Source organism: Carcharodon carcharias, chromosome 13, assembly GCF_017639515.1.
Source record: "Carcharodon carcharias isolate sCarCar2 chromosome 13, sCarCar2.pri, whole genome shotgun sequence".
In the NCBI taxonomy this organism is placed as follows: Eukaryota; Metazoa; Chordata; class Chondrichthyes; order Lamniformes; family Lamnidae; genus Carcharodon; species Carcharodon carcharias.
In genome coordinates this window covers 38,081,850-38,103,430 of record NC_054479.1, presented here as the reverse complement: position 1 = coordinate 38,103,430, position 21,581 = coordinate 38,081,850, and the positions used below count along the sequence as shown (strand labels likewise).

General features: G+C 38.9%; 1 protein-coding gene across 2 annotated transcripts in view; it reads right to left on the bottom strand.

Moving 5' to 3' along the window:
- Positions 1-817: 817 nt before the first annotated feature.
- Positions 818-21,581, bottom strand: part of dhx37 (DEAH (Asp-Glu-Ala-His) box polypeptide 37) — a 37,127-nt gene continuing 16,363 nt past the window's right edge. The window contains exons 14-28 of one of the 2 annotated variants that reach the window (XM_041203153.1): positions 19,776-19,920; positions 19,427-19,503; positions 16,570-16,802; positions 15,421-15,532; positions 15,129-15,235; positions 14,803-14,991; positions 10,793-10,917; positions 9,344-9,460; positions 8,813-8,985; positions 7,875-7,989; positions 4,998-5,135; positions 4,624-4,718; positions 3,235-3,308; positions 2,757-2,854; positions 818-1,615 (exon numbers count right to left, since the gene is read on the bottom strand). In XM_041203153.1, the coding sequence (XP_041059087.1) occupies positions 1,533-1,615; positions 2,757-2,854; positions 3,235-3,308; positions 4,624-4,718; positions 4,998-5,135; positions 7,875-7,989; positions 8,813-8,985; positions 9,344-9,460; positions 10,793-10,917; positions 14,803-14,991; positions 15,129-15,235; positions 15,421-15,532; positions 16,570-16,802; positions 19,427-19,503; positions 19,776-19,920 (1,881 nt within the window). In that variant the 3' untranslated portion in view covers positions 818-1,532. Of the gene's footprint in view, positions 1,616-2,756; positions 2,855-3,234; positions 3,309-4,623; positions 4,719-4,997; positions 5,136-7,874; positions 7,990-8,812; positions 8,986-9,343; positions 9,461-10,792; positions 10,918-14,802; positions 14,992-15,128; positions 15,236-15,420; positions 15,533-16,569; positions 16,803-19,426; positions 19,504-19,775; positions 19,921-21,581 lie in introns of those variants that run through there. The other variant, XR_005944899.1, reaches the window with a different exon arrangement.

Here is a 21,581-nt window from a genome sequence, read left to right as displayed (position 1 = left end):
ACTAGAGTCCACTTGCCAACCCATCAGCATTCTCTTCACAGTATAAATTGTTTTCCCCTTACATTGGTGTTCTTGAAGTAGCCTGAGGAGTACATGACAAAAAGCTTAGATATGTCTCTTCCTTCAGTAATTCTTAATTTCATATTTGTGAATTGTCAAATTCCACATTTTTTTCAAAAGTTTGTCCATCTTTATTTTAGCTTCAATCCTATTCCAATCATAACAATTTATTTTACTGCCAGAAAGTTGAAATTAAAAGTGAAGGACATTCAGTCATTCTATCTTGCTGGAGTATGTGAATACTACAATGTGACTGGCCATTTACTTTGCGTGCTGACATCATTACTGGAGATCCCTCGATTTGATGTGAGATTTAAACTTCCATCAGGAAAGGGAGAACCAGAGCTTTGTAGGCAGCTTTCTTCGAGGTCTACAAGAGCGCCCCAACATTGCTGCTAACTGCAAACTCTGGGCCAATAAACTATTCAAACTTGCTTTGTAAATCTGCAAAGCATTTTTCTCTTCAGTTGGCATGTTTGCTTTTGACCTCAATAGTGGCAAGGTCCAAAATAAGCAAATACTCAATCATTCCTGACAAGTGTATTCCAAATTTTGTCACATCCAATAATTACCTCTTCATGCGGAAATAAAACTAACAAGGAGCAGAGTTTTCACATTAATCTTTATAGGCATTATTAGTTTATTAAACACTGAGAGCACTGCTGCTGCTCAGAGTTATCTGTACCTGTTTTCGAAATTAACATTCAACATGTAAGACAGAAGGAATAGAAATACTCAAACATCAAGTATAGCTTGCATTTGAAAACAAAAGTTTAATCAATTTTTATAAATGCAACCACCCAAGAATGAATTGGGCTGTAGAAACATCTTTATTTATATAAACAGTGGTTCATGAATTTTTCTCCTCTTGGTACACTCGAGCATTCTCCCCAGGTCTTATAAAGACCACAAGTCTTACTTTACATGGCAATTGCACTGTAAGTAAGTACTTTTACTGCTACAGTAAATTTACAGTACAAGTTCAATGAAAAATGCTTCAAGAAGCATTCATTTTTCAAATTTCACAAATGTTTGCAACATAGAAAAATGGTTCAGTAAAGAGAAAACGGGAAATCGAATGAAGCTCTTGTGGTTTCATCATTACGAGTTATTCGGATACAAAGGTTCAGCTGTAATGCAAATCAACCAATAAGTCTAAATTGGTTTTCATCTTGGACAAATACACCAATTTATACTTTTCCAGTTACAAAATCGTAACTCTGTTTCCCTCTCCACAGATGCTGCCAGGCCCGCTGAGTATTTCCAGTGCGTTTTGTTTTTATACACTTTTTCAGTCTTTAACTTGAGCAGAATATTATTTCACCTCCACACCTTTTTGAGCTTTATTCCATACTTTCTTCAAAACTTCTAATCGCTAGGTTGGTTGTTAATTCCACTGATGGCTAGTACTGCAGAGATCATAGTTGCTGATGAAAACAATTTCCTTCAGCTGGGAACTATTAAATTGCATATTATACTTGTGTTGGAGGCCAGCGTTGTGCAACATCAGCATGCATTGCCTCAGGAAGCCACTGACAATACACTAATAACAGGTCTGTTTAAAAGAAAAAAAATGGAAGCAACAATAGAGGGTTAACTATCGCAGAATAGAAGGAATCATTTAACCAAGACTCTTAACAGCAAAATTTTTAAACAACTGCAACTTATAATTATCAATGTAAAGCTAGCTTAAGGTGCCTCAACTTGTCACTTAACAGAATGCATGCACGATACTTGACTTTTTGCAGTAACCTTGTGGTCCCCCAGAGAGACGGACCATTTATATCAAATTGTTAGCAGTGGTCTAAATGCTGGCCAGACCTCACTAGAAACTGGGTGAGATTTGCCAGACTCAGTTCGCCCCAATGCTCTTAAAACAGAGACTTTTATTTCATTGCTCTTGGATGGAGTCAAAGTGTTTGAAGTCACACTCCAACCAAGTCTCTTGTGATTACCAACAGTATAAATTATATAAAGAATAATTTCTTAGATATGAGGAATATGACAACATAACATTTATTAGATACATCAACTGTTAAATCAGTAATGACAGAAACAGTTGAAAACTCCAATCCCTTCTAATTACTCTAAATTAAGCTGATGTAAATAAAAGACCCATCTACAATGCCTTAATTCCAAATCATTCTTATTTTCCTTCTCTTTGGGCCAATTTAACAATTTCATTCCTACATTACAACCATTACCACGCTTCTTCATGCTTTCTTGTCTGTAAAATGCTTTGGGCTGCCCCAACACTAGAAAATGAATTATATAAATGGAAGCTCTTTCTTGTCATCCACTAAAGAACTTTCACATGGCAGTCTAACAGTCACACTAGTGAAAGGACAAAGTGCTGAACCAGTAAAGCACCCAATTTCCTCTCTCAAAGCAGATTGTTAAAGATAGTTCCCAAAAACAAAATGATGGAATCTAGAATTTTCAAGAAGCATCTGGTTTAAGATTTTATACCTACACTGAGGATTTTTAAAATATGCATTTGGCACAAATTTTTAAAGAAATTTAACTTATACATTTGAACCATTTGAACATTTTAGGTAATTACAAAACAAACTGAAAACAAAAGCATCTGATAATTTTACTGCAGCATTCCTAATTTCATGAAGGAACTTTTGAGCTGTGGAAGTTGGTTTCTCAGCACCGATAAATACAAGACGCTGACATAATAGGATACTCACATTTACTATTTTTCTTCCAGGCAGCGAGTAATGCATCACAATTATCCACATTTTCAGATACCAGAGCTCCCAACAATGCATCTGTCCTGGGCTGAAGCCTATGAAAGTGCATGTTTGTGATTACTGATCAACACGTAACTTTGCAAACGATAAAATCAATTTAACCTTCTAGCCAAAATAAATATCTAAATGGTGTTGCCAAACAAATTTATATGACACAAGAAAGATGTTTTTAATCTACTTGACTATTGTTAAAGACATAAACACCTCCAAAAACAAGCACCTATTGGAGGGTGACATAGCATAAAACAGGCTATTGACAAATCCATTAAAAGGTCGCTTTTCTCTCAAACACTGGTAACTATTGCCTTTTCAACAGAGGATTTCTAATTCTGAGCCATATGAGGTTTGCTGTAAAAATATGGTACTTAACACTGTGATTTCAAGTCTGATTGTTGATGAAAATGTACAAACTTACTTGGCCCACGTCTTCAACATAGTTGATGGACTGGAAAGTAGACAATTGACGTAAGAACCAAATTTTTTAATGACCTTTAATGTAGGATAGAAAAGTAAATGAACAATTATTTCCAAAACAGATTTTGCAATAACTTTTAACTAACTTCACTTGCATCTTAATTTAATTCACAGTTCAAGGGAATAGTAAGTGTCCTTTCACCTTCCAACTCAAACAAACAGAAACTACAAGAGCCCTATGAGTCATATTGGTTTATTTTCTTCCCTTGGCCCCAATTAAATCTCTCTGACCACACAATTCAGTTGGGCACCTTCTCTGAAGATTCTGCCAATATCACTCTGTGTTCAGATATTAAAACGTGTATAAGTGTGACCCTGGGATGATAACTCAACCACAAATATTTCAATCATGGAGAAGTACCCAATCTACAGGCAGCATTTCATAAACATAACATGATTGAAATTAGGGCTTGATAGATGCCTATGTAGTGCTCATTCCTTTTACAGTGCTGCATATTAGTACTTCACCATGCTGCTTTTGAGTGTTGTTTTTCACTGGTACTGTAACATCGCCATGTATATATTGAACAAGTATGAAAGTAAGATCCATTTAATTTGATTACAACACAAACATCTTGTCCTTTACACTGCTTTTTGTACCAACTCATGATTAGAATGTTCTGAGTTAATTCTACTAGGGACCAAGTTATACAATTTCCTTCGCATAAAAGCTTTATGCAATGATTTCAGAAATAATTCTTCAATCTTCAATGGCTGAAAGCACATTCATTGCAACAAAATTAGTCAATGATTTAAGAATAGCATATTGTGTTGCAGCAACATAGCCATCTCAGGCTGAGATTTTAAGTACCTCAAACTTACAGACAAGGTGGCCCCAATTTTCCTGCGTTGAGTCAGCTGCTTTCAGCAGCATTGGCATGAGGGTGCCAAAATTGGCCTCAGTGCCCTTTAGTTATGGAGGGGATAAAATAAAAAGTGGATGCTTGGTAAAGACACAAAACAGTGTGATGCCCTATGCAATTGAATAGCACACCTATACTCACTACCCAGGCCCACGTATGAAGAATAATTATTCAGGCAAAGTAGCAGGTACACACTTGGCATCTATGAAACTATACCTAAGTAGTCAACACCTCCATGGGAGGAATGGCAAGAAAGAAAGCCGGCAGAGAAAAAGTTAAATACTGCCTTCAGAGAGGTTACCATTTCACTATATTATTCTTCTTACTAACACGTTTTTGCCAATTCTTAGGGGTGGAAATCATCTCATTAATAATTTAAGCGAAAAGGTTGCAATAACAAAATGGGGATCTTTGGGGTACAAAACTGGCAGCAAGAATTTCACTCCTTTAGCGTAGGAAGTACTCACCGCTCCTTCCAATAAAAACTTTGCAAAATATTTGTATCGATCCAGTCCTTCTGGATAGTCCATTTCTACTGCAGGAAGTTGCCAACCAATTCTGACTATCATCAGGGAGAAACAAGCAGGCTGATAAATATAAAGTGCTTACCAAATCTACACCAAAATAAAAACTGAGAACACTTTTGCTGCACTCTGTAAATTACATAAAGTTTAAACTCCTTCTCCCTACATTTTGTAGTCCTTATAGGTTACTGCTTACACATAGGCAGAATCCCTCCCTTGGAGTCCAATTAATGCATAAAAAAATTAGTTTTTAAAAAAAAAAAATCTGAATTTCATGATGTGGAATTCATTCTTCAATTTTTAACACATTAACTTACAGAAGGTGCTTCTTCTATGACATTTAACCCGGCCAGTCTCTGCGCAGTAACGTGGAGGTGGTGTATCCAGAGGTTTTCCAAAATGACTGTATTGGGGGAGAAGGAGAGGGATCCATTCGGATTCAATCGAGGTCAGCCCTGGAAATAGGATTTGATTTCACAATTTTTAAACTTGCATTAAGTGAGGATAGACAAATCTGGCTTGTAATGAATAAAATGTTCATAACAAGGTTGCTGCCATATCTCTGAAAGATTCAAAGTGCGACACATATCTCAATTTCATTCAGCCTGCTGAGCAGCTTGTCATTTAAAAAGATTGCTCTAACCCAATCTGATCCTTTTTTATGGCTATGCAATTTCATGATTCATATGTTTTAGGAATATAACTTTTAGTTTGGGAATTGAATTTTTTTTGAATGCAAGACAAATGAAAGCATCTGGTTCCGGACTGAATATTGAATTCAACAACTTTAGGTCGTGAGCTCCCTCCACCATCCCCACCCCCTTTCTGTTTCCCCCTTCCCTTTTTTTTCCCAATAAATTATAAAGATTTTCCTTTTCCCACCTATTTCCATTATATAAAAAAAAACCCCACTAGAGCTATACCTTGAGTGCCCTACCATCCATTCTTAATTAGCACATTCGTTTAGATAATATCACCAACTTTAACACCTATGTGTTCTATTGTACTATTGTCATTGACATCTTTTGATGATCTGCTTCTATCACTGCTTGTTTGTCCCTACAACCACACCCCCCCGCTCCGCCTCTCTGTCTCTCTATCTCTCCGCCCCCCACACACACACCTTAAACCAGCTTATATTTCAACTCTTTCTTGGACTCGAACTCAAGTTCTGTTGAAGGGTCACGAGGACTCAAAACGTCAACTCTTTTCTTCTCCGCCGATGCTGCCAGACCTGCTGAGTTTTTCCAGGTAATTCTGTTTTTGTTTTGGATTTCCAGCATCCGCAGTTTTTTTGTTTTTAAAACAGACAATGTTGCAGCTTTCTTAATAATCATCGTTCTGACTGAAAAATGATTTAATTACATCCTGCCAACTCATTAGTTGTGACACATGGATTCAGGCACTGTTTCAATTCTATTGTAACACTTGTACTAATTGAAGGAAACCAAACAAAGTTACTTCTTCCAAATAATTTCTCTATGGCAGGTGAGATGGAGAGAGATAGCGTGACAGAGAAATAAATCTCTATTGCTTCACTGTAATCATCTAGAAGCATGGCATTAAAATCTATATCAGTTGTATATGGAAATCACTCTTTTATGTCATGTTATGTTAATGGTTAGAAACATAAGGATAGCCATGCCAGAATTTTCTCCAGTGTTGCATTTGATATTATATCCCACCTGATAGGAATTTAAATTTTGCCATCTTCTTTAAGAGAATTTTGTCAAGTGTGCAGCTGTAACTAAAGCACTCTCAATATTAATATATTTCCAATAGAGGTACCTAGGATAAACATCTGTTGAAGTCAGTTATATATATGAAATTCAGTCATACTCTTTATCACTAAAAGACACATTTTAGGGTTATTTCACTTTTGCAATACTTCAAGCTCCTGATTGCAGGTGCAGCATAGAAGTAAAACATAGTGACTGGGAAAGGTGTGATTTCCAATGAGACTGACATTAAATACATTTTAAAGCTAGCAAATTTACAAAATGGAATATAACCTGGCAAGAGGAAAGATTTCTAAACAGAACCAGAATACTTGTTTTAAATTCTTATTTGTGCCAGTTGATTTGGAATCTCTATGGTTATGGGGCTGAATCAGGCTGTTTCATGCGGTCATATTTCAGGTGCAGATAATAATGCTTTCTTCAGTCATGCAAAGTACTTTTTTATTTATTTAAGAAAGTTGCTTCAAACCTCCCAAATGTTTTAAAGAGTAGTTAGATAATAATTATTGATGTGAACTACAAGAGATAATCAAAATGCAGTTGTAAAAATCACACAAGTTATTTTGTTTTAAATTTTGATTCGATTTTTGCTTGGGTTGACTATGAGTTTAGAAGAATGAGAGGGGATCTCTGGACAGACTGGATGCAGGGATGATACTTCCTCTGGCTTGGGGGTCTAGAACGAGAGGTCACAATCTCAGGATAAGGGGTAGGCCATTGAGGACTGAGATGAGGAGAACCTGTGGATTTCTCTAGCACAGAAGGCTGTGGAGGCCAAGTCACTGAATATACTTAAGAAGGAAATAGATAGATTTCTAGACTCTAAATGGGTATGGGGAGAGAGGATTCCAGATGGATGTTGCTTTTAACAATAAAGTCATAGTACACGTCATAGAGTGCAGCTCCTTCATAACTCAATTTCCCACTTGCAAATTGACAAATGCTAAGAGGAAAAGAGATAGGGTATAAAACAGGATGTATAAAGGAATTCACCAAGGCTCCTTAGACAGCACCTTCCAAACCCATTACCACTACCATCCAGAAGGACAAGGACAGCAGATAGATGGGAACACCACCACCTGGAAGTTCCCCTCCAAGCCACTCACCATCCTGACTTGGAAATATATCGCCGTTCCTTCACTGTCTCTGGGTCAAAATCCTGGAACTCTCTCTCTAACAGCACTGTGGATGTACCTACACCACACGGACTGCAGCGGTTCAAGAAGGCAGCTCATTACCACCTTTTCGAGGTCAACTGGGGATGGGCAATAAATGCTGGCTCAGCCATCAGAGCCCACATGCCATGAATGAATATATATTTTTTTTAAAAAAAAACAAGCTTCAATATCTCAATGTTATTGGCAGTGCCTTCTATTTATAACTCAGAAAAATGTTTGTAACGTTAATTGTTAAAAAGTCCAAAAAAATTGTAATTTGGAGTTGGTTCCTTCCTACCTTTCATGTACATCTTGGAAGTCTCCACTATTTCTTGATAAACCACAAACTCAGGAAGATGCTTGAACAGCACTGAATTTGGATGTATAAACACTGGCTCATCTATGAGTGGGGTCTGTGGAACACAACAAAGGTTGATAGTTTAAAAATTACACAGTACACCAGGTTTTAACATTACTTTGGGTCTCACTTGCTGCTAACCCAATCCAATGACATCAACTATAGAGAACATCCATCTATTCCCTAATGCCTCCATTACAAACACAGCAAGATGTCATTTCGAATTGTTAAGAGTGCTCCAGCTATGCCAAACTCTGTTACAGGCAGGATAATTTGTTTTTCATTCCTGCAGTGCTGTTTCCAGGGGCTGGGAGTTTCTCCGCTGGTTTGAAGTCATACCCCAAAATCTGTGATGTAGCTAACATCACCTGAGTACATAAGTACATAAGATTATGTTAAGTTGTTTTTGATACAAGGTATCATAGCAACAGGGGAAAACCTACTTTGGAATCCACATGGCAACAAGAAAATTGACTTTTTAAAAAGAGTTGAGACATTTAAGGTGCTATTTCATTTTTATCTACAAGAATGACAGTTTTGAAAAAAAATACTTTCCTTTAAGACAACTAAAAAGAAAATGGAAGTGTTTGTTGAAGCAATTCTCCAATCTAATCCAAAGACCTCATGTCACCGCACCATAAAAATATCTCCCAAATTATTCAGTGTAAAGGGTATTATTGTCAAAGGGCTTTTCTTATTCAATTTTTCATTGTGATAATCCTGTACCACTGAAATAAGTGACACTCAAAAGTCTCTGATTGTGACAGGCTGCTGCTAATCCTTCAAATCCAATCATGCATTTACATTCCAGAATACCAACTGGAAAGCCTCACCTCCTCAAATATCAAATCGAAGTATTCAATTTTAATTCACCTCACCTTATAGGCATTTCTCCATTTTTCATCCAGCACCTCTTCTGACTGGACTCTTCTGGCAATGTGATCCCCAAGGCCAGCCATGACAATCTGTCTTAAGTACATGACCTGAGTTGCTGTTGGCGGTTTCATCTTGGGATCAACAAACAAGCCAGCTTCTGGGAAGACAGCATTCACTGTAGAGGAGCAAAAAGAGGCAACAACCATTCTGAAAACCATTCAAGGGTATTCCAATAAATAGTTAGATGATAATTAAACCATGCTCTTTACATATTGGCCAAGGAATAGCTTATTGTTTCCTCAGCAAAAAATAATTTCTATTACGTATTTAGTGATACAGAATAGGTCTATTGCATTTGTATAACTTAAGTGTAAGGTTTATTACTTTGATACTATTCTATCACTGCCAAACTAATTAATCAAGCCATGCCACAAGGCTACCTCTAATTCCATTTATTATATTTTGGAATATTCTTCATATTATATAATGCTTCATATTACAGATTGGTCCACATTGTCTTCATCAATTCTTACCAACATTAGTTAGCTGCCCTCGCAAACGTCTGATTTCAATCACTGCCTTATGTCGAAGTCCATTTTCTGTACAGAAGTGAGGGGTACATCCTGCATACTCACTAGCACCAACAGCACCTGAAATGAACAGCAATGTGCAGAAATAAAATATAACTGCTTAAATAGTGATGGATATGTAAGTTTTTGTCATTTTTAATGCTGTGTTGTATCACTATTTTTGAAAGTTCATAAATGTTTGGAAGTATTCTTAAAACTTTATGAAATTAAGCCATTTTACATAGCTTTAATCCTTACCATCCTGAACATTAATTCAATACAGTCCTAAAATGTAATATAATTAACATTTTCCCAATTTATCCCCATACTCCTCCGTTCCTGAAAATACTGGATTAACTCTGCGGATCATGGTGCAGTGATTGCTTATCCAACAAACTTTTGGCTCTGCTTTCAGTTGCCTCAGCTCCAAGCTGTGGAATTCCCTCCCTACATCCCTCTGCCTCTCTACCTCGCTTTCTTCCTTTATAACACCTAAAAGCTACCTCCCTGACCAGGCTTTTGGTCATCTGACCTAATATCTCCTTATGAGGCTTGGTATCATGCTTTGTTTTATAATGTTCCTGTGAAGTGATGTTTCATCATATTAAAGGCATTATATAAGTATGTTGCTGTTGTTTTACATATATGAGCTTGTACAGAAAGTACTATTTATGTGGTACCTTTAACGTGCAAAAATGCCCACATGCGCTTCATAGAAGCAAAACTAAAAAGTCGACATGGAACCAAAGTAGTAGACATTAAAGCAGATGACAAAAAGCATAGTCAAAGAGATGAGTTGTACTGCGGGTCTTAAAGGAAGAGAGAAAAGTGAAGAGGTAGTAGAGTTTAGGGAAGGAATTCCACAGCCACAGCTGCCAATGGTGACAGGAAGGGATCCTGGGATGCACAAGAGGTCAGAATTGGAAGGTAAAATGGTGGGGAGTTTATGTGGAGGGAGAGATCAAGGGAGGTCAGGTGGAAAGAATAAAATATATTTTGGTCTGTGTTGCTCAATGCCATATTCCCTGCTATATTTACTCACTTAAACAGGTGGGAGCAGAAAGAAAGGGGCTACCCCAAACAGCACTAAGAACACACTGTTATATTCCTTTGCCCACATTTTCCTCTAAGGTCCACAAAATTGCTTCATGCTGAGGCTCATTAGTGATCTGAGCTTGTGCGCTTCTCTGAAATAGAGCAACAATTCCACTGCCTGCAGGTATCTCTTTAACTTCTTTAGTGAAAGGTTTTATTCTAGGGCAGCCTTCCATCTACTGCCCTTTCACAAAATGGGAGCCTGAACACAAAAATCACTTGGGACAGAGCTGAACTCAAGTTACACTGCTTGAGAATCTGACACAAAGCCGCAAGTCAGAGATTTTAGCTGCCTACTATTTAAATAACGCTGATTACCAAGCATGACCATGATGTCTCCAAGTTTAAGAGATGGGCCCTGCCCAGCCCAGATCCATTGCATTTGAGAGATTCTGGCTTTTTTCCTTTTCAGTTTTTCTGTCTCCTCATCACTTATCGCTGGTCTGCAAACAAGTCAAAAATATTAGACAAAATTATTTTTAAAAAGGTGACATACTACACAACAAGAATGTTAGTTGATTTTTTTTAAGATGGCCAGTGAGAAGAGGAAGAAATATTTAACTTCTAGTTGAAACTTATAGGTTTTGTTTTTAAGAATGAACCACAAGTGCCCTTTTATGAGCAGCAATCGATTCCAGTACCTTGTCCAAGTAACGCTCTTCACAATTTCTAGGTCTAACTATATATTTTCTATTTGACATTATTTACATGCTATTACGTAAACAAATGTTGAACCAAATGCTTCAGCAATCAGCATTAATGTTTCAGTTTTATTTATGATTGCTCATAGCCAGTGTGCCCTCAAAAATACTGCAGAACATTATCAAAAGTAGCTCTAAAGAACAATCACCAAATCTTAGAGCTATGGTTACAGGTGTTGTGCATCTCAGTACAATGTCTAGAACCAAGTTCACAGAATGGGTGCAGTATGGAATGAACTTGTTCAAGGAACTAGCAATCAGCATGCTGATTTTTAATAATACTTAACATGTAGCATGATAGAATCTTAATTATCTATCACAATGAAAGTGGCTATAGGGTCAGTGCACACTCCCAAATTACTGCACAATGCTGTTTTCTCTGCCTTGCCCACCCAGTTTTTTTGGGGGGTAGGGAGTATGGCTGATGTTGATACAAGGACGGCATTTTTGCTCTGAATGAAAAAACTTCAAGGGTTGCATCCTAACTCTGGTGCACACTGGGTAGTGATCCTTTTCACAGTCAGCACTTTGGTAGCTACATGTGTTGAGAATGCTGCTCAGAGTCACATCTGGTAATGATCAGATTCAGCTGGTGCCAATGGCCTGATCTGAAGATGTCTCCAGGATACCTTGTGGGCATGGTTTGTTCTGAAAGAAGGTGTTAGTTGAACAAAGCTTATGGTAGCAGCAAAGCTAAAGTGGTCTCTGTCCATTCTCATTTATCTTTTGAGACACCATCTACAATACCGCATTTGCAATATATAGGAAGCAAGAGCAGAAAAATGTTGCCTGGTTCGAGGCTACCGCCACTGTGATGGAACCGGTCATTGAAACCAAGTGGTCCTCCTTCATTAACTGCGAGAGATCGAAGCGAGAAAAATCTGAATGCAATAAGTGTCACTCAAAGTAAAGTCCAACAGACTGCTAGGCAGTGTGCCAATGACTAATGGCTCCAACTTTGCCAGAATATCTTGATGTCCTCTGACATAGGGAGCACTAGGTGCATGTATGAAGGGATCAAAAAGGCAACTGGTCCATCAGCAAAGAAAACAGCTCCAGTGAAAACAAAGGCAGGGGAAGTGGTCACCAACACCAATGAACAGTTCGAGAAACGGGTAGAACACCATCTTGAGTTGTACTCTAAGGGGGACACTGTAATCAAGGAGGCTCTACACAGCATAAAAAGCCTGCCTGCCTTGGCAGAGCTGGATGTTGAAGCCTCAGTGCAGGAACTTAACAAAGCTATTGATTAATTTGCTCTGGGCAAAGCGCCAGGTGCTGATGCTATACTGCCTGAAACCGTCAAGCACGGGAAACCGGCACTCCTACAACATCTGCATGAACTCTTCTCTGTCTCTGCTGGAGGGAGGGGGTAATGCCCCAGGATATGCATGATGCAAAGATTGTGACCCTGTACAAGAACAAGGGCAACCTCAGTGATTGCAACAACTATCAAGGCATCTCCCTGCTAAGCATCGTGGGAAAAGTATTTGCCCGTGATGCCCTGGTCACTCTGTAGGCCCTGACTGGATGCATCCACCCTGAATCCCAATGTGGTTTCAGAACTGGAAAATCTACAATTGACATGATATTCTCAGTCTGGCAGCTGCAAGAGAAATGCTGTGAACAAAGAAGACCACTATATACTGCCTTCATCGATCTCACCAAAGAATTTGACCATGTGAACAGAGATGGTCTATTTAAGCTGCTGGAGAGAATTGGCTGCCCACTAAAGCTGCTCAATATGGTCTCCTCTCTAAATGACAACATGATGGGTCAGCTATGATGGGGCAATATCAGAACCTTATGAGGTCTGCAGTGGGCTCAAACAGGGTTGCATTTTGGCACCGACACTCTTCAGTATATCCCTCTCTCTGCTGCTGTCAAATGCCTTCGGGTTATCTATAGAGGGTGTCTACTTGCATTCCAGAACTGACGGAAAGCTGTTCAGCCTGACCTCGCCTGAGATCCGAGATAAAGATGTGCCAAGCCCTCATCAGAATGCATTCACAATGCATATTAAGAAACACCTTTAGCAGTAAATGGACAGACTCTTTCACACCTGTAAAAAGACTTGGTTTGACTATCAGCACCAGGAAGACTAATGTCATGGTCCAGGATGTTGTCATACCGCCATCTATCAGCATTGACAATGTGATGTTGGATGTTGTTGATTATTTCACATATCTATGAGCCACAATCACCAGAAATCTAAAATTTGATGCTGAAATCAACTCACATGTCAAAAAATAGCTGCTATGTCTAAACTAAATAAGAGAGTGTGGAAGAATAGTAAACTGGCTGAGACAATGAGCCCTCAGCACACACCTCTACATTGGAGAGATCTGGACAACATGCGCTCAGCAGGAGAAAAGGCTGAACAGTTTCCACCTTCGCTGTCTCAGACTTATCCTTGGCATCAGAGGTCCTGGAGTGTGCTAATTCCATCAGCAAATGCTCATTGCTAAGCCAATGATGTCTGTGCTGGCTTGGCCATGTTCATCAGATAGATGACGACCGTATACCCAAAGGCTTTCTATATGGTGAACTGGTAACTAGATCATGACCTCCGAGCCATCCTTATCTCACTTGTAGGTGTCATTGTAGTGAGGTATGAAGATGGTGCGCATTGACTCTGACAACTGGGAGAGAGTCAATGACTGCTGTGACCTCTGGAGGCTGACTGCTTGGAAGGGCATTGGAAGAGGTAAGCCATAACAAAAAACTCAGCTGACCGAGAAGAGGGCCCAGAGAAAACAGAGGCCAGCGTATTTTGCTCCTTCTCAGCACACAGTTTTCTTCTGCAGCAAATGTGACAGAAACCTCCTGAGCCGCACCAGTCAATGCTTAACACACAGTTGACCACCATAGCGGAAAACACCGTCTAATGATATGGAAGACTGCAACCACCCCACCCATTGCCGTAAATTCTCTCAAAATCAACTTCAACAATTTCAACACCTCAACAGCTCATGTTCGGGTATATAAATCCCCAAAGGCCTGCAATGGTGAATGCTAGAAGCTATACATGTCAGTTGGTTGGCAGTCTCAATTGCAATGAACTCAGCAGAGCTGCTAAATTTGAAATCAAGTCAGAGCCTCCCTGTTTAAACCTGTCCTGTTGAGAAACAGGTATCACCATTTTGATTTTTCTGTCTGTAGTCTTACTAATATCGGCGCTCGCGAGACTGCCAATGGGATTGCTGGAGATCAGTGCACCCACTATTTAGTGCTCGCTCTATAGGTGGAATTCGATGTTCAGTATTAGGGTGTGTTTGTCTGTCAATTATCTTGAACCTGTCTCAGGCCCAGTGGCTGAAACTATTCAAGGGATAAGGGGATAGTGGGGAAAAACAGCACAGAGCTAGATGATCAACCATGATCTCTTTGAATGGAGGAGCAGGCTCGATAGGCTGAATGGCCTACTCCTGCTCCTATGTTCTTTTAGATGGGTGCAACTGTTGCAGTCAGTGTTTAGAGAATCTTGTTCTGAAATAAAAGATAGATGCTATAATAGATTTTCACTAGTCACCCATTTTCCATGAAAATTCTCACAGTTAACAAAGTAAATGGATAATCACAGGGCATGTAAATAAAGTTCCACTTATATACGAATGGAAATGTTACCTGTCAAGCTGCTCAAACAATTCTCTTACAGTCATAGCAGAAACTATGATAATGGCATATGGCATACAGTCATGCTGTTTGCTTAAAGCAAGCATCTTCGCATATCGAGGTGCCACAGGGAAAGAAGCCATAGCTCTACCCAGTGGTGTGATAGGACAGGTCAGCTTTGCCCGTTCTAATTCCTTAAACCTGTAAGGACAAACAATAACTTCTGCAATAAATTTATAATGATCTGCATGAGGCTTGATGCAATCTACAAGAGATTTTCTTTAAATCAGCAACATTATTTGAAATCGTGAATTAAAGCAAATCAGTCCTGCTCTTACCTTCCGTGTTTTGGTGGCTCCTCCAAAGCTCCAAGAGAAATAAGCAGTTCCTCTGCCGCTATCAACGACTCTGGTGATGGAGATGTTGGGAATGGAAAATTGATCACCTGTCCAAAAACAATCAAATTAATTGTGCATCTTTCATGAGCATAACAGTATTGATGACCCTTTATACCTCCTGAATAATTTAAAACTGGAGAGGGCCTTAATGTGAACCAAGACAATTACATCATGATGCAGTCAAACAAAGAAAATGCTTCAACATCAGAAAGTAAATCTCCTACAAACATACTTTTTCAATGTTCAAGTCTTTCATCTGCAGAACGAGATCATCCACAGGTCGCCTTGTGATCTCAGCTGCAGAGAATTTCTCAAAGTCAGCAAAAACTGCCGAGGAGTACAGCCTGCACACAAGCAAACATTTATTGCACTCAATGTTAACAGGTTTTACATTAAATTCAACAGACCAGAATAGTTCTCTCTCTCTCTCTCTCTGAATCCGCACACGACATTCAATATTACATTATGAGACACAAATTATTTTGTTAAAGGAAATCTGTTAGATGTAAATGTTGACCTTGCTGCATCAATCCACAAACTGTTAAAATATATCTCTTGGAGTAATTCCACACTCCTGACTTTACAGCAAGGGCCAAAATTAAGGCTATGATTTAATGTGGCTCCATTCAGGGAGCTTGTGATGAACAAATTACTCCATAGATTATTATAGCTAAAGCTCATTATCTGGGAGGATAAACCTACCTTTGTCAGTTGGGATTTAAAAGACTTTTACATGGTTTCAGGGCTAAGATCGTACCTGTCAAAATATTTAGGCTTTAAGGTAAAAACATATGCATCTTGTTAGGATTGTACCATAGAATTAGTGCTTCAGTTTTTGCCACAGAAGACTTTATGCAAAATGGGTAAATATACAGCATCCTTCACTGACTATAAATAATCAATTGGCTTGTTCAAAACCTCGTTCAGAAAAGAAAAAGTTAATTTAAACAAAACCTAGTTAACAATTTTTCTACATTTAAAAGAAATTATGCTTTTCTCCCTTTTGCAGACTCACACCATTCTCTAACTGCCAGCTCCCAAGATCTCTATCAATGTAAGTTCACATGTCACATGAGATCTCACAGAATCACAGAATCTCACAGTGCAGAAGAGGCCCTTTGGCCCATCGAATCTGCACCGACACGTGAGAAGCACCTGACCTATCTACCTACCAACAACTTATCCTTCTGGCAATCCTGGTGGGGAGGTGTTCTACCTCTCTCATTTTTTATCAGTCCAGAGAGATTAGGACTCATTGGATGCAGAATTCCAGTTCTGGGTTTGAAATTGATCGTTCCACTCCAAGGGACAGAATATTGGCCCATTGTGTTCATCTGGCTTTAAAAATGGTTATTCTTTACTGTTGAGTCTTGTTACTGACCTGTAACAATGACCTGGTTCTGTACGACCAGCACGACCTGCCCTTTGATTGGCTGAAGCCTGAGAGATCCAGGTGATTTTGAATGATGAGACTCCAGTAACTTTATCATAAAAGCGTTTCTTCACCTTTCCACATTCCACCACATATTTAATGTTTGGGATAGTAAGAGAGGTTTCAGCTACATTAGTTGCTACCACACACAACCGCGTGCCATTTGGAGGACGACGAAATACCTAAACAACAGAAAATCAGCAATTCAGAATACTGATTTCTAATTCCCTTCTCATTTTTGAATAATTATTTTGTACAGAAATACACTAATCCACGGGTTTTACAATTATGGTTAATGGACTCTGGAAAGTTCATGGCTGGAGCTTTGGACAGAGGTGTTCAACACAATTATCCAGGTTTTCTCCACCTAAGAGTATGTAGCATTCTATAAGTATGTTGTTCTGTAAATTCTGTGTTTGCTGGCTTTGCAGCACTTTATTCCTGTTGCCATATTAATTTCAAATGTTTTCTGCAATTAAAACCTTATTTCCTTTGGTTAGTTGACATTGTTTTGATCCCAGCTGATCTTAATATTGGACAAGTCAGATCCCAGAGTGAAACCTGGCTTGGTAGATCCTAACATTTTTTTAAGAAACTGTAGAGGTCAGTTACTGAACACTTTCACAAAAGTCTGTCAGTATACTTTCAACACAAAGAATAAAGCATTTATTAAACTAGAAAAAATGAAATATATTACATTAGAAAAAAAAGGTTGTAGAAATTTCAATAGATACCAGAAAAATGATTCAAATTCACACTATTCCTTTTGTGCCAGCAACCCTTACAGACACAAAACCCCACTGAAGTTTACCACTGTCTCAACACCAACTATTCTTGCTCGAATTAGCTCCGTTTCAAACTGCTTTCTTCTGATGGACTTCTGAGCATTCACTAGATGCTTTTCTTCAGCTGGCACCTCTCCCTGAGATACCTAAATGGTCCAGTGCTCCATTTGAGGAAGCCATAGATATTTGCATTGCACCACTATATCATGGCGGTCCAGACCCAGCTGTCAGCATCTATCGAACTTATGAACTCAGCAACTCACGCAGTTGAGTTCAGTTTTAACGACGCCATATATGCCCAAATAGATGGTGTTGCAATGGGGTCCTCTCTAGGCCCAGCTCTCGCAAACATCTTTGTTGGGTTCCATGAGAAACGTGTCCTCGATGGAATGACACCTAACCTTCTACCTCCTGCATATTTCTGATATGTGATGACACATTTGCTATATTTAAATGGGAGCTGCATGTAATAATTTCCCCATGTCTTAATGGGCTCCATTTTGCGCTCAAATTCACCTTTGAAATGGAGCAGTCAAATGAGCTCCCTTTCCTCGACATACTCTGTGAGAAATCTGCTAGGGGATTCACTACCACAGTCTACCTTCACTGGTCAATATACATGTTGGGATTCTTACAGTTCCACGCAGTATAAGATTGGCCTTATTAGCAACCTCATAAATAGGGCCCGAGCCATTTGCTCACAGTGCAAGCTTTATGCTGAAACAGGGCGCATCAAAGGAATCCTGCAGGATAATGGCCACCCTGATCAGATCATTTCGTACTGTATATCGTGAAAACTCATGAACGGGCCTAAGGCCGTCACTTTCGATCCTGAAAAGTGTCCAGTCTACCTTGGATTACCATAGAAGGATATCACAAATTTGAGGAATAGGTGAAGCTAACTGTTTCGCACTGCTACTATGCAGCAGCAACAAGTGATATTCACCACTAACAGGATGCTGCCGACAAGCCAAAAAGATGTTCTGCTTATCACACAAATGAGCAATGTGGTATATGAATTTCAGTGCTTGTGTGATGCTAAACATGTAGGCCGTACGTCCCAAAGACCGGTGGATCGTATGAAACAGCACGTCCCTTCCACTGTTCACAATGGGCAAGGTACAGACTGTACCCAACCAGCTCGTGCTTGCAAAACTCAAAACGCAGTGTCCAACATTAGGTGTGATTCCGCGATTGGACAACATTTGCTAAATAATCCTCAGTATGCTAAGAATTATGCTGACAACCAATTTAAGTTAATCAGTTGGGCTTGCAGTGTGACGCTTTTGTGTGTACTGGGAGCCACAAATATTAATACACAGGGCCTTGTTCTTTGCAGACACATTGTGCCTGTTTCAGCTAGACAAAATAAGTGACAGCCTTTCTCTGGCTCATTCCTCAGGGCAATGCCTTGACCAATCAGAGTCAAGCTGCCTGGTTTAAATTTTAAACAATGTTTGGAAGTTAACTGTCAGTCACCATCAACTGGTGCATTCTCCATAATACCGCCTCTACCAATCAGAGTCCACTTGCCAGCCAATAAGCATTCTCTTCTCATACAGTATAAATTTGTTGTTTCCCTTACTTTCGTATTCTTGTGGAGTGTCCTGATGAGTGCAAGATGAAAAAGCTTCGACAAAAAATCTATTTTTTTCAGCAATACTCATGTTCTGTACTATCAAATTACTATAAACATATGTATGTTTACTCCTTCCACAAAAAAATTAAACTGAAAACTTAAAAATAGCCAAGTCAAAATACATAATTTTGGAATTCAGTGAGCAGCGTATGAAATCAGTGAAAAAAAAATGACCAACATTCCGCATTTTAATTGAAGTTCCTGTACAGATACTAAAGTTTTCAAAACTTTCATGATTAACATTGCACAGGATCAACATTGTGGGTCCCATGCAAATATACAGCAATAAGTCAACATAGCTGCAAAGCGTGAACATATTTGGGCTTCTCTAGCACTACATATCTCAGCATTTAAACCTGAAGTCAGAGAGGAATAAGCTCACCTTTGCTTGTTTTTCTGCTGCCAGCAACGAATAAAGTGGAAGAACATACAGTGGAATAGAAGGATCGGACTTCTCAACTGTGGATACAAAAAGTATATATTACCAACCAATTTTTGACTTGGTGAATTAGCTTCTACTTCTACTAAAGGAAAACTTCTGTAAGTTCTTGTGTAAATCCCATTTTATGCCTTTTTGACAATTCAAAAATGATACCCATACAATGTTCCAGCGCATTCAATAAAATAGTATTTTTCTCCAAATATAAACACAGCAATGTTATTCAAGTTTGCAGTGAAATTCTCCAGTGCATGACAATGGGGGTGGATGAGGGTTCCATAAAACCATGTACCTTCTTCAGAATCATCACCATCCCCCAAATCCAGGTCTAGATCAGAGCCAACTACATCCTCATCACCAATCCCTGCCTCTCGATCTTCGTCTCCCTCATCCACTGGCATTGCAGAGTAATTATCAAGGTTAATCTTTGGCAAATTCTGCAGAAAGGAACAAAACCAAAAGTTGGCACAGGTATTTAGAGTCACAGTGATGAAAAACACACGACTGTCAATCACCTCAAGTTACTATCAAGTCCCAAGAAGGATACAGCTTTCAAAGGGATCCAAAACAACCTGGTAGTCAATCACAGGGATGGAAATGATCCTAAAACTTGAAAGAAGTTACACTATTTTATACAGTAACCAGACTGATGCAAAGAGACAGCCAAACACAGAAACTGGAGTTATCTTTTAGGTAAAAAGTGACCTCTACTGTCTAGAAGAACAAGGGCAGCAGACACATAGGAATACCAATACCTTAAAGTTTCTCTCCATATCACATACTATTCTGACTTGGAAACATACAGCTGTACATCACTGCTGGGTCCAAATCCAGGAATTCCCTATCCAACAGCACTGTGGGAGTACCTTCATCACATGGGTTGCAGTGGTTCAAGAAGGCAGCTGACCACCACCTTCTCAATAGAATTAGGGATGAACAGTAAATGATGGCCTTGCCACTGACACCCACATCCCTTGAAAAAATTTAAAAAAAGGTTGTGGTTGGCATTACTCCAGATACAGGGCCATACTTAATTATACTACTTGCTTGCTGCCATGTTCGATTGGAATTCTACAGGTGTGGCGGTCTGTTCAGATAACTAAGTCCCAAATCAGAGCATCAACATTTGTTAGTATCTGCAGCTCGGGACAAATACAAACCATTGGGAACATTAATTTGAACTATATAATGCAAGGCTCCAATGTACACACTGAGTGATACAAAGACAAAAAAGCTTGGCTACTCGTGGAACAGTATATGTTTTTCACTGCAAACTGTCAAATGGTACCAAATGCTAGAATTGTGAACTGATACTGTACTGCAAATTTCAACCAGTTAATAGGTAAAGTGAGACTGAGATTTGTCCTGCAATTCAATCTGATGAGGCACACAAAATAGAACTTGGAAAAAAAAAATTGCCAACCAATTTTTGATTTGGTGAAATAGCTTCTTTGTCATCAAACATTCAACTGAACATAGCGTGCAGAAGAAAGGATTGGATCTTTCTTTTTGCCTTCCAGCAAAAGACAAAAACCAATTAGGACACCAAAAATATTAAACAGCTCTAACCAGCACTTCCAAGTTTGCCATGAAAAGGAGAAGTTGAATGATAAAGGAAAAAAATGGAATGCTTAAAGTGTAACAACATAAATGAGGTATTACTGAATAAAGAGACATGTTCTCTACTACCAAACAACTATAAATGAGGTACTTGTGCTGCTTCTCAGGATCATTTATCTTGCAGGTGTCTCCAGAGGCTTACTCGTCCTGAGGCAATGAAAACAGTGCTATTGCGGATGGCATGTGTTTTTGAACTGCTACCAACCTGAATGGTTCAACCTGTACTTTATTGAGCATTTAGGACAATCAGAAAGTGATAAATTGCTGTCTAAAATCAATATTTGTTTTTCTGTTTCAGGTACTGTTGAATCCACTACATAAAATAAATGGACAATGGGAAATTCTACAGCTTAAAGATCCTCAGGCACATGCTTCTCAAGTTAATTAAGCAATATAGATACACCTTCAACAATGCATTTTCTGTTGACTTGCAAGCAGGATATTGAGCAAAGGGATACATATTCTTTTAGTCTGAATA